Source organism: Acinonyx jubatus, chromosome E2 (assembly GCF_027475565.1).
Source record: "Acinonyx jubatus isolate Ajub_Pintada_27869175 chromosome E2, VMU_Ajub_asm_v1.0, whole genome shotgun sequence".
Lineage (NCBI taxonomy): Eukaryota > Metazoa > Chordata > Mammalia > Carnivora > Felidae > Acinonyx > Acinonyx jubatus.
Genome location: NC_069396.1, coordinates 54,038,598 through 54,050,977, shown reverse-complemented (window position 1 = coordinate 54,050,977; position 12,380 = coordinate 54,038,598). Strand labels below are relative to the sequence as shown.

The window sequence follows — 12,380 nt, the reverse complement described above, 5'->3', positions numbered from 1 at the left end:
AACGTTGAAAAAAAAATTTTTTTTAAATAAAATTAATTCATTTAAAAAATATCTCTTTTGAGAGAGACAGAGAGAGATCAGGGGAGGGGCAGACAAAGAGGGGGGCAGAGGATCCAAAGTGGACTCTGTGACAGCAGAGAGCCCAGTGTGGGGCTTGATCTCACGAACTGTGAGATCATGACCTGAGCTGAATTTGGACACTTTACTGACAGAGCCACCCAGGAACCCCAAAATTAACGATTTTAAAGTGAATGATTCAGTGGCGTTTGGTACATTCACAATGTTGTGTAACCTCTGCCTCTATCTGATTCCAGAACATTTTTATCACCCCAAAAAGAAACCCTTACACCCATTAAAGCAGTCATTCTCCCTTCCCCCCTTTCCACAGCCCCTGGCAGTCCCTCATCTGCTCTCTGTCTCTATGAATTTACCTATTTTGTATATTTCATATAAATGGAATAATATAATATGTGACCTTTGTGTCTGGTGTATTTCATTTAACGTATTTTTGAGGTTTGTGCATGTTGTATGTATCAGGGCTTCGGTCCTTTTTATGGCTGAATAAAATTCCATTACATGGATAGACCACATTTTGTTCACCCATTCATCCATTGATGGACATTTGGGTTGCTTCTACCTTTTGGCTACTATGAAGGGCCTTAAACATTCAACTGCTTTCCCCTACCACCTTCATAAAGACCACTTAGACAGTCTCTAGATCCTGTGATTAAACTACGGTGGAGAGATGAACAGGGTTTCTGGGGTTCCAGAGGAGGGAGTTCCAGAATCTTTTCCAAGATAGCAGGAAGGGGTGGAAGAAGGTTTCATGCTGGAAGTTGGGCCTTGAGTACTAGTGGGCCTTAGGGACACTTTAAACCATGGCCAAGGGGACCTCATTGCCTCCAATGGGGGAGGAGAGGATGTGGACTCACCAGGTTCAAGAAGTGGTTCAGACAGTGGCTTCTTAAAGGAACAGGCAGAGAAGACCCTAGATTGGGGCCTGTGAGTGTGGAGAAGGGGAAGAGGTCTGTTTTGCAAGATACCACTGAGGGCCAGATCAGAAGTTGTGCCCTGGTGGGAAGTTGCAGCTAATACAAGCACAGGAGTATGAGGCTCTCCTTGAAGAGATAGCAGGCACCATGCCAGCGGATGGACATTCCCACACCCTGGGTGGAGATTGAAGGGAGAAGCCGACTTGAGGGAAGGCACGGAGCCAGTTTGGGATGCATTGGAAGTGAGGAGCCTGTGGTCCTTCAGGGAGAGATGTCCAGGAAAACATAGGGATTTAGAGTCTAGGAGAAAGTCTTGGGCTGGAAATACAAGTTGAAGGCCCTATGCACATCATCCCCTTGCATTCAAGTGCAAAGCATTTCAGAGCTTTCCTGAGCCCACTGCATGTGCTGTGTCCAAGGCTGGGCTCTGAAAACATAGGGCCAGACATAGTGCTGTCCTTGCCTTGGGGGAGCTTATAGTCTGGAGAAATCAGAGTTAGATATTTGCAAGGATAATCTTTTTAAAAAATGTGAACGTAGGGGCACCTGGTTGGCTCAGTCAGTTAAACATCTGATTCTTGGTTTCAGCTCAGGTCATGATCTCTTGGTTTCATGAGATCAAGCCCCACGTTGGGTTCTGGGCTGGCAGCACAGCACCTGCTTGGGATTCTCTCTCTCTCTCTCTCTCTCTCTCTCTCTCTCTCTCTCTCTCTCTCTCCCGTCCTCCCTCCCTCCCCCGCTCACGTGTCTCTACCTCTCAAGAAAGAAAGAAAGAACGATGAATGCAAATTTTGTTAAAGAGTACTATTCACGTAGAAAAGGACACAAATCATAGTGTGTTACTCAAAAATGTTGCACAGAGTGACCACATCTGAGCAGTTAGGACCCAGATCAAGACACAGATCTTACCTGGAGCCCTCACGACACCCCCACTGTCCCCTTCCAGTCACTACCCACCCCCCCCCAACAGTAGCCAGTATCTTGACTTCTAACAACAAAGATTAGTTTTGTCTGTTTCTGAACCTTATAACAAGGCTGTCACATAGTGGGGACTCTTGCGTCTGGGTTCTTCCACTCCACATTATGTTTCTAAGATTCTCCCTTGTTGTATGGGTTGCTCGTTTCCTTCTTTCTTCCACTGCATGGATACTCTGTCGACTATCTACCTGTCTTAGTGCTGGTGGGCATTTGGACAGGTTCCATTTTTCAGCCATTACAACCACAGCTGCCATGAACTTTCTCACACGCATTTGGTGAAATGTTTGTGCGCCCTTCTGTCGGATACACACGTTGCAGTGAAATTGCTGGCTCCTGTGCTCAGTGTTAGTAGAGAGTGACAAACATTTTTCCAAATGGTTGTACCAAGTCTCACTCCCCACCCTGGCCCAGCGATATATGAGAGTTTCAGTAACCCTCTCCACATCCTCACCGACACTTGCTATTCTTGTCCACGGGCCATGCTAATAATCTTCTCTGAATCTTCCCAGTTTTAGTATATGTGCTGCTGAAGCACACTTGGTATTCTTCAAGAAAAAAATTTTTTTTAAGTTTATTTATTTATTTAGTAATCTCTACACCCAACGTAGAGCTCAAACTCACGATCCCGACATCAAGAGCCGCATGCTCTTCCGACTGAGCCAGCCAGGTGCCCCAAGGAAAAAAAAACATGTTTATTGTGGTAAAGTATACTGTTTTAAAGGTACAGTTAGTGGCATTAAGTACATTCACATTGTGTAACCATCCCCATCATCCATCCCTAGAACTTTTTAAAGTGAAATTCTGTGCCTATTAAATACTAACTGTCCACCCACTCTCCCAACCTCTCAGCTCTTTGGTAACCACTATGTACATCACTTATTTGTATTGTGGTAAAAAAACAAACCAAAACAAAACAACATAAATGTCTACCATCTTCAACATTTTTTTAGAGAGAGAGAGAGAGAGAGAGAGAAAGCACACACATGCAAGAGGGGGACGGGCAGAGAGAGAGAGAGAGAAAGACGGAGAAAGGGAGAGAGGGAGAGAGGGAGAGAATGTTAAGCAGGCTCCATGCTCAGCTAGGAGCTGGGGCCCCATCCCACATCTGTGAGGTCATGACCTGAGCTGAAATCAAAAGTCAGACAACCGTCTGAGCCACCCAGGCGCCCCATTCTTAAACATTTTTAAGTGTACTAGCTGCATGCACATCATTGATCTCTAGAAAATCTTCATCTTGCAGAACTAAAACTCTACCTATTACATAGCAGCTTCCTATTTCCCCCTCCCTGGGGGTTCCCCAGATTTCTAAGAATTTGATCACTTTAGATACTTTGTATAACTGGAATCATGCAGTATTTGTCTTTTGATGGTGGTTTATTTCCCTTAATGTAATGTCTCCAACACTTGATATTCTTGATATTGTTATTATTTTAGCCAATGTGGTCGTTGTGCTGTGGCACAGCATTGGGGGTTTTATTTGCATTTCCTTGGCAGCTACTGAAGTTAAACACCTTTCTATCTGCTAATTGGCCCTTTGACTTTCTTTCCTTTTTATTGAGTTGTCTGCTTTTTTCTTACTGATTTTTGGAAGATCCCTATATATTCTTTTTATACTGTGGATGGATCCTTCGTTAGATACATGTATTGGGAAATATCTTCTCCTGTTAGTTACATGCAAAAAGAGACTTACAAGGTGCCTGGGTGGCTCTGTCAGTTAAAATCTAACTTCAGCTCAGATCATGATCTCACTGTTTGTGGGTTCAAGCCCCATGTCGGGCTCCGTGCTGACAGCTCAGAACCTGGACCCTGCTTTGGATTCTGTGTCTCCCTCTCTCTCTGCCCCTCCGCTGCTCACGCTCTCTCTCTCTCCTTCAAAATTATTAAACATTAAAAAAATTTAGGGGCACCTGGGTGGCTCAATCGGTTGAGCATCTGACTTTGGCTCTGGTCATGATCTTGTGGTTCATGGGTTTGAGCCCCGCGTCGGGCTCTGTGCTGACAGTTCAGACCCTGGAACCTGATTCAGACTCTGTGTCTCCCTCTCTCTGTTCCCTTCCCCCGCTCATCTGTGCGCTCTCTCTCTCTCTCTCTCAATAAATAAATAAACATTAAAAAAGTTTTAAAATAAAAATAAAAACATCAGTGCCTGACACGCATTTCCTCAGAGATGCCCTGTCTGGGCTCCGTGGGTGAGGTCGTCATTTCTGGGTCTTGATCTCTGCATACTCGGTGGTCTCCCGGTCCTGAAAGTTGTGTGGCCTCAGCCCGTGGAATGTGAGGGAGGCGTAGTGGAGCTTCCCCTCTTTCTCTGAAGGGAAGGCAGCTGAGGCTGGGGAAAGGGGGTCTGACCGGCTGTCTGACTGGCTGTGATCCTGAGTGGGAGGAAAGAAAGGCATTTGAGCTGGCCTTTGGGTCTGGAGAAGGGAAGTAGGGGCTTGGGGAACACTTAACCATTTATCCACTCCATGCCCATTTCCTGAGCATTCACTCACTCACTCACTCATTCATTTGTAGCTTTAACAAATTTTCATCATAATGGCATTGATTCCTTGCAAATCCTCTCACCACTCCCCTATGGATGCTATAACTGTGTCATTCCATTCTATAGACAGAGTGTGCAAGGCCAAGAAACTCTTTAGGACACACCATCTCTGACCTCAGACAGACAATCCCAAGAGAGGACCTTGCCTATCAGAGCAAGGAGACAGTATCACATTGTCTCCCTCACACACACATGCAAATTATCTAATTGCACATTGTGATTTGGTGGGCAGAAGAAGGGTGCTAAGGGTGTGGGTGAGAATCACTGAGGCATGTAGGAGCTCTGCCTCACCCCCTGCCCCCACCCAGAGGCTCACAGGGTGCTGGGGACAGGCCTGTGGTTATTACAGGGAGGCATGATGACAGTCTCCCTGCATGAGGCAGGGGAATATTGAAACTGGAGTGCGAAAGGCGATTAGGGGTCTGGCTGGTACACATGGGGAGGCACAGAGGAAATCATGCATGCAAACGCACAAAGTCACAGAGAATGAGTCCTGCCTGGGGATAGGGAGCTCCTTTTGAGGGCGTGGGACAGATCACAGAACACCAGCCCAAGGAAATTGTGTAAAATACGGTCGCTCCTAGCCACATGTGGCTACTGAGTACGTGAATCATGGCGATTCCTCATGGAGGTGTGCCATGAGTGTGAAATAAACCTTGGATTTCAAAGACTTGGTACCAAAGGAAGGAGAAGAAGAATTAGAAGAAGAAGAAGAAGAAGAAGAAGAAGAAGAAGAAGAAGAAAGAAGAATGCAAACTATCTCATTAATAACCTATACATTGATTACTGATGATGTGATGGTGAAGTAATATTTTGAATATACTGGGTTAAATAAACATATTAAAATAGATCTCATGCTTCTCTCTATTTAAAATTTTTTAGTGTTTATTTATTTTTGAGAGAGAGAGAGAGAGAAACAGAGCACGAGGAGGGAGGGTCAGAGGGAGAGGGAGACACCGAATCTGAAGCAGGATCCAGGCTCTGAGCTGTCAGCACAGAGCCCGACATGGGACTCGAATGCAGGAACTGTGAGATCGTGGCCTGAGCCAAAGTCGGATGCTTAAACGACTGAGCCACCCAGGTGCCCCTCTCTACCTTTTAAATGTGGCCATTAGTAACTTTTAAGCTACGCACATGGTTCACATTATATTTTTGTTGGACTGTGCTGATCTAAACAGTGGGGGGGGGGGCAGGCACAGGGGTGACAGCTGTTTGGGAATTTCTTGCCCAAAGCTTGGTAGGAGAGGTGGAGTTGTGGAGAGTGAGGCCAGTGCCCCAAGAGGGGGACAGTGGGGGCTCAGCAGGGAAGGGTCTAAATGGAGGAGAGGGGAGAGGAAAAGGTGTCTCTCCAGTCTTTGAGATGAGAGCAGCCAGAAATCCCAAGAGAGGACCAAATTTGGTGGGGGGAGGGGTGGTCAAGGAGGGACTCATTTTTGGCATGCCGAGTGAGCCACCTCATGGCCCAGCCCAGGACACCGGATAGAAAGATGCCCACGCCACTCACCTGGGAGACTGTATTCAATGTGGGATGGACGTCATTCCTGTGCACTGCTTTCCCGGTTGATTTCTGCCTGTAGGTCTTCACTCTGAGGAGAGAGATCAGGGCCTTTCAGCCTGGCTGGCTCACTGCTGGGACCCCGGAACTGTCTGGCTGCAGGGACCACAATGAGAACACATCTTCCCTCCTTGCAGACAGCAACCACCCACCCCATATGGGGAACAGACTACTAGCCCAGGGGTCAGGAGGCTGAATTCCTGATGCAGCTTCAACCCACTGCGCTCCTCCAGCTCTGGGCTTTGAGTCTGGGAGATTTTTCTGAGTCTCTTCCCTGACCCAAACTCGCGAGGCCCTCGCCCAAACCGGGGCCACCACTCACGCGAAGAAGATGATGAGGCAGAGACACAGAGCAAGCAGGGCCGTGACACCAGCTCCCCCAATCGCCCCCTGAAGCACACCTGTCCTGGGCCCTGGTCTCCCTGCAGGTAAGAGGCACCCGGGGTGAACTCCAGCACCATGAAGCAGGCACCTAAGCCTCCAGCCTTCTGGAATCCATTACCCCGGGTTGTGCCCACTTCTATCCAGGACTGGCTCCTCTGTCCCCCTGTCCCTCTATGGGATCCCAGCCACCTATTCCCCCCAGCCCCTCCCCCACCAACCTTCCGGTGACTTGGACCTCTGGCGCCCCTTGGCCCAGAGTCAGAAGCACTCCTCTGCTCGATCCTGCCTCGTGCACCTCCTTCCTCCAGGCATCACCCTCCCCTCACCCCGACACAGCCCCCTGACCTGGCAACAGCAGGACGGTGGCGCTCTGTTCCCCATGCACATTCCTGGCCTCGCAGCTGAGTCTGAGGCTGGAGCCCAGCGGCTCCATGAAGCTCAGGTTGCTGTTTGCCCAGGGCCCCTCGGAGCTGGAGGTGACGGTCAAGGAGGCATCGCTGTGGTTCCCCTCCAGCAGTCCCTCCCCCAGCCGCCAGTGCAGGGAGGGGGGCAGCTGGGATTGAGCAGAGCAGGTGCAGTGCAACCCCTCACCCTCCCAGGAGCAGGAGGGACCAAACAGCTTCGGGGGTTCTGCAGGACGACAGGAGAGGGATCAGAGGAGCCCCACCTCCCAGGACCCAGGCATCCTTCCCAGGTGTGCTCCAACTCACTCTTCACAAGGAGGCTCAGGGATGCTTCCAAAGAGCCCAGCGGGTGCTGAGCTCGGCAGACGTATATCCCATGGTCCCCCAGTTCCGCCCGGGGCAGTTGCAGGATCCCGGGATTTGAGGGTTGTGAGGGCTTCAGGGTCAGGCTGCCCCGGGTCCAGCTCACCTTGGCAGGAGGGTTACTGTTGTGGTCACAGACCAGGTGTAGGGACTGGCCCTCCTGGACTGGGAGAGATGAACCGTTGCCCAGAGCCTCAGGTGCTGGCAAGACAGAGAACAAGTTAAGCCCCGGCCCTCACCAGGGGTATTCTGTCTCCGTCTCTGTCTGTGTCTGTGTCTCTCTCTGTCTCTTTCTTTTCCTCACATCATTTAAGTCTGTTTCTTCTCTTCCACAGCATGATGGGCTCTTACGTTTGGGGTCAGCCCAAGGGGACAGAGCTGGGAGCAGGCACTACAGCCTTTCTAAGAATCCCTCTTGTATTCGTCTGAATTGCCTTGTTTCTCACCCACCTACCTCAGCCATCTGTGCCAACGCAGATCCCAGATTTGCCTCTAAGAACCCGCCGTTCTGTCTTTCACTAAGTTCACAAAGACCCGTCTCATTTAGCCGGGTCTGAGCGTTCGCAGTCTTGTGAGCGAGATGCCCCCAAATCACTGTGATGTGTTTTGTGACAGGGGTCCGTTGTGCGGAGGGAGCCCTGAGGATGGGAGTTCGGTGACACTGTCAGGGCAGGGAGGGCTTCCTGGAGGAGGAGAGGCTACAGCAGAGCAGAAGAGGGGCTGGGAGCTGGCTGGAGGATGATGCTGGTAAGGAAGAGCAATTGAGGGAGGCAGACACAGAAAATGCAGCTACGGCTGGGGCGTGAGAAGGCCCTGCACGTCAGGGAAAATCAAATAGTCCTGTAAGGCTTGAGTGACTGTGTATGCTTGGGAGTGTTTACATATGAGGCTTCTGGAGGTTAAAAAAGTAATATCAGACGAAAGAAAGGCAGAGGTTTGAAAGGAAATATTGGTACACACAACATTACTGGTAAATGGTTAACAACCAGCTCATTGGGGAGGGAGGAGGGGAGGGGAAAAAAAAAAAACAACCAACCCTGACTTGTGATATTTGCCAATTTCCTTAGTGTAAACACATCCCTCCCGGCCAATTTCTAACACCCAACTAGATGTCACTGAACCCAGAGTTGAGGAAGCATGGACACAATTGGCTCCCGCCTACCAGTGAAAGCCAACTCCAGGAAACCAATGAATGCAACACTTCCCCTCAAAGGAAAAAAAAAAAACCATGTTTTTGCCTAACAAAGTCACCACACGCTAAGTCAAAGAGGCCATTATTAGGCTGCAAATAAATCCTTTCAACTAACATACAACTGATTTCCTTCATATAAAAAGAGCTTCTTCAAATCACTAAGAAAAAGTCCACAAAGAAATACAAATGATTCTTAAACGTAACGAAACATACACAACGTTGTTTACAAAATGATCATTCAAATTAAAATGGCAGTGAGTTCACGTAAGATATCAGCAAGGATGAAATGAAAATGTTCAGCAGTTTGGGATTATAAAAAAAACAACTTCCATACCAAATGATTTGGCAGTCTCTGTAGAAATTACAAACACACCCTTTGATCTGGGACTTTTCTTCTTGAGACAATTATCTTATAGACACATGTACACATATGGGGAATGTTTGTACGAGTTATTTGTTGCAGTATTATTTGTCTTATCAAAAGTCTGGAAACACCGTGGCTTTCCACCAATGGGGACTAATGAAGTACTTTACATTGCAATATACTTCAAATTAGAAGACCATGGAGTCGTCAGGAAGCATGAAGAAGGTTTCCTATGTACTCATAGACAGTCATGGACTAACGTCACTTAGTTGGCACAAATGCATCATGGCGATGTAAGACTTTTAACAACAAGCAAAGCTAGGTGAGGGCTTTATGGAAACTCTGTGTACTATATAAACCTAAAATTATGCCACGGTGAAAAGTCTATAAAAAATAATAGCCAAGTGAAATAAGTCAGTTTGAGAAAGACAAATACCATGTGATTTCACTCACATGTGGAATTTCAGAAGCAAAACAAACGAGCTAAGGGGAAAAAATAGAGAGAAAGACAAACCAAGAAACAGATTCTTAGCTATAGAGAACAAACTGATGGTTACTGGAGGGGAGGAGGTGGGCAATGGGGAAATAGGTGATGGGGATTAAGGAGGGCACTTGTGAGCATCAGGCGATGTATGCAAGTGTTGAATCACTATTTCATACACTTGAAACTAATATTACGCTATACGTTAACTAACTGGAATTTGAATAAAAACCTTAAAAAATAATAAAGATGTAGAGCAGCGTATACAATATGGTGTGTAGGTATGTGTGTGCTTTTAAGTGGAGATGCGTAGATTACGTTTAGAAAGATAACCAAGAGGGGAGATACACAGGTGCTGAACAGTATTTTATTCTTATTCAGTTTTGCCAGGTACTGGAATGGGTTCCCTTCAAGCTCAATGTCCAAGCCCTAACCCCCAATACGGTGGTATTTGGAGCCCTTTGGATGGGCCTTTGGGAGGTGATAGGGTTAGATGAGCTCATGAGAGTAGGGCACTCAGGATGGGGTTAGTGCTCTTATAAGAAGAGACACCAGACAGCTTTCTTTCTTGCTTTTTTTTTTAAATAATTTTTTAATGTTTATTTATTTCTGAGAGAGAAAGGGAGAGAGAGAGAATGAGCAGGGAAAGGGCAGAGAGAGAGAGAGAGAGAGAGAGAGAGAGAGGAAGACATAGAATCCGAAGCAGGCTCCGGGCTCTGAGCTGTCAGCACAGATCCTGATGCAGGACTTGAACCCACGACTGCAAGATCATGACCTGAGCCGAAGTCGGACACCCAACCGACTGAACCACCCGGGTGCCCCAGAAAGCATTCTTTCTCTCAGGTGCGCTAGAGAAAACACGGCCGAAAAGCAACCCCTCTCACCCGGAGTGAGCTCTCCCCTGGAACCATATTGGCTGGAACCTTGGAAGCTTGACCTTATATTTGCCAGTCTCCAGAAATGTGAGGAATGAATGTCTGATGCTGAAGTCCCTCAGTCTGTGGTATTTTGTTCTGGCTGCCTGAGCAGACCAACACACTTTATGCTTACTATTTTAAAGAATATCATGTGAATGTTGAAGGAAACTGCAGGAATAGGCAGGGTCCAGATCCTAAGGGAACAGGGCGAGATTTGGGAGGAGGACACAGCCCTCGCACCAGGGAGCGGCACACCCATCAGGCATGGAGGTTGTGCAAAACCCCTTGGGAACAGGGTCAGGAGTGGGAGGAAGCCAGTTTGTAAGCTGAGGATCCAGTGCGGGGGGGGGGCTGTCCCACCTCCGCTACCCCACACCTGGCCTGAGCCTTTCTCCCACCTGAGTTCTAAAACCCCAGCTCTGCTCTGAGGGGTGGAGACAGACGCCCCTTCCGCCAAAGCCTGAGAGAAGAGGTTGCGTCCTACCTGTGCCTTCTCTCGGGAAAACGCTGATGGTCAGGTTCTGGGGCGCATCTGGACAGATAGACATAATTGTTTTCAGAGACAGGAAGATGAGGGTTGGCCCTATTCTCCCAGAAACTACAGAAATAGGAAAAGGGTGGAGTTGCGTGTTTCCTTTCCTTCCTCCCCAGAATTCTAGACCCTGCCTCCCCCACCCCCAGCACCCACTGTCCTCAGGGACCCTGGTGTCCTGGCCTGGCACTCACAGGACACGTTGAGCTGGATGGTCCTCTCTGTGCTCACGTTAGCTCCAGGGAAGGTCACTTGACAGGTGAGGTTGGTGCCATGGTCCTGGGGCCCCGGGGTGAGGGTGAGCACCGAGGAGAAGTGTGTCCCATGGCCCAGGGAGGTGAGGGCATCCCCGATCCAAGAGAAGATCGGGGGTGTCCCCCTCTTACAGGCCCAGGGCACACTACAGGTAATGTTCTTGGGCTGGCCAGATTCTAGGGGCCCCTGGATGTGGATGTCAGGTGTCCGTGTGAGAGCTGAGGGAGAAAGAGAGACAGAGACCCAGGCCCTGCGTGTGCCCCCAGAAGCAGCCTCTACACCAGGCCAGCCGTTTCCTCCCAGCCAGGATGGAAATCAGGGGGTCCCCTCCCGGGCCTGCCCTGGGGCCCTCAGGACCCATGCATGTCCTCTCTTTGACTCCACTCCTTACTTGTCACATGCAGGAAGAGCCGGTAGTTCTTGAAATGATATTTCCTCCCTATGTAATTGTATTTCACATAAGACCCTCTCTCCACCCTAAAGAAGTATGTCCCCGAGTCCCTTTTCTGTGCGTCTCTGATGTCCAGGGAGCAGTTGTAGTCCCTGAGGTCTTCAGGGAGGTGGAAACGGCCTTGGGTCTCCTGCTGCACTTCACGATTGGGGTTGTTTGTGGCCACTGGAGCACCCTGCTCTGTATTGGTCCCTTCCCGGAACCAGTAGCCGTGAGTTGGGTCCTCCTCAGTGTATTGGACTGAGGGGTAAGAGAAACTGCAGGGCACGAATGCACATAGGCCCTCCTGCACCATCATGGGTGTCTGCACTTGCAGCTGAAATCTGGAATCCTGAGACTGGGACCCTGTGGGGAATCAAGGGTGAGTGGCAGCCCCTGCCCGCCCGGTCCTCTCGCCTCCGGCCCTGTCCTCTCGCCTTGGCCCACTCACCTGCACACAGCAGCAGCAGCAGCAGCAGCAGCAAAGGTGGCATCTGTGGGGTAAGAGTCATGGTGCCTTGGTGTTAGAGGACGGGGAGGAAGCCCCGATAGGAAGCCCAGGGCTGATGTCTGAAAAGTGACTGCCCATAGAAGAGGAACTTGTCTCCAGCATGCTTTCGGAGGTGGCGTGACCCTTAAAGATTAACCACTCCTACTTTCCAGATGGGGTTCCAGCAATCCACTGCCCCCCGCCCCGGTCCCTGTCCGTGGCCTGTCCCTCCTGCCCCTCTGTCCCCACCAGGAGGGCAGGCACTACCCAGCCAATGACAGCTTCTAGAAGCCCAGAGGGTCAGTCCTGCCAGTTGTGGGGCTCAGGAAGGAGTTTAACCACTCTGCGCAGGGGAAGCTTGAGGCAAGAAGGACGGGGACAGGTCCCGCCCCCCCCCCACACCCAGGTGAGGGAGATGATGATTAATGAATGAATGAACATGACAACTGCATCATCACCATCTCCTTTCGGGGGAGTGGAGTCAAAGGGGAGAGTGTCAGA

At 49.4% G+C, this 12,380-nt stretch overlaps 1 protein-coding gene and 1 non-coding gene across 3 annotated transcripts; both read right to left on the bottom strand.

Moving 5' to 3' along the window:
• Window positions 1-2,398: 2,398 nt before the first annotated feature.
• LOC113593475 (U6 spliceosomal RNA) lies at window positions 2,399-2,505 on the bottom strand. The gene has a single exon (XR_003413652.1). It is a non-coding gene; the product is annotated as a U6 spliceosomal RNA (small nuclear RNA).
• Window positions 2,506-4,064: 1,559 nt separating this feature from the next.
• LOC106973025 (sialic acid-binding Ig-like lectin 13) lies at window positions 4,065-11,999 on the bottom strand. Of its 2 annotated transcripts, none has more exons than XM_053210966.1 (9): window positions 11,866-11,999; window positions 11,351-11,771; window positions 10,899-11,177; window positions 10,657-10,704; window positions 7,162-7,419; window positions 6,797-7,081; window positions 6,390-6,489; window positions 6,017-6,098; window positions 4,065-4,342 (listed from the first exon to the last, which is right to left on the bottom strand). In XM_053210966.1, exons 2-9 carry the CDS (start codon window positions 11,706-11,708, stop codon window positions 4,169-4,171), a joined length of 1,584 nt encoding a protein of 527 aa, XP_053066941.1. In that variant the 5' UTR covers window positions 11,709-11,771; window positions 11,866-11,999; the 3' UTR covers window positions 4,065-4,168. The 2 variants fall into 2 exon arrangements, with proteins under 2 accessions (XP_053066941.1, XP_014925559.2); XM_015070073.3 differs by having other exon boundaries at window positions 11,351-11,755; window positions 11,841-11,996.
• Window positions 12,000-12,380: the final 381 nt, after the last annotated feature.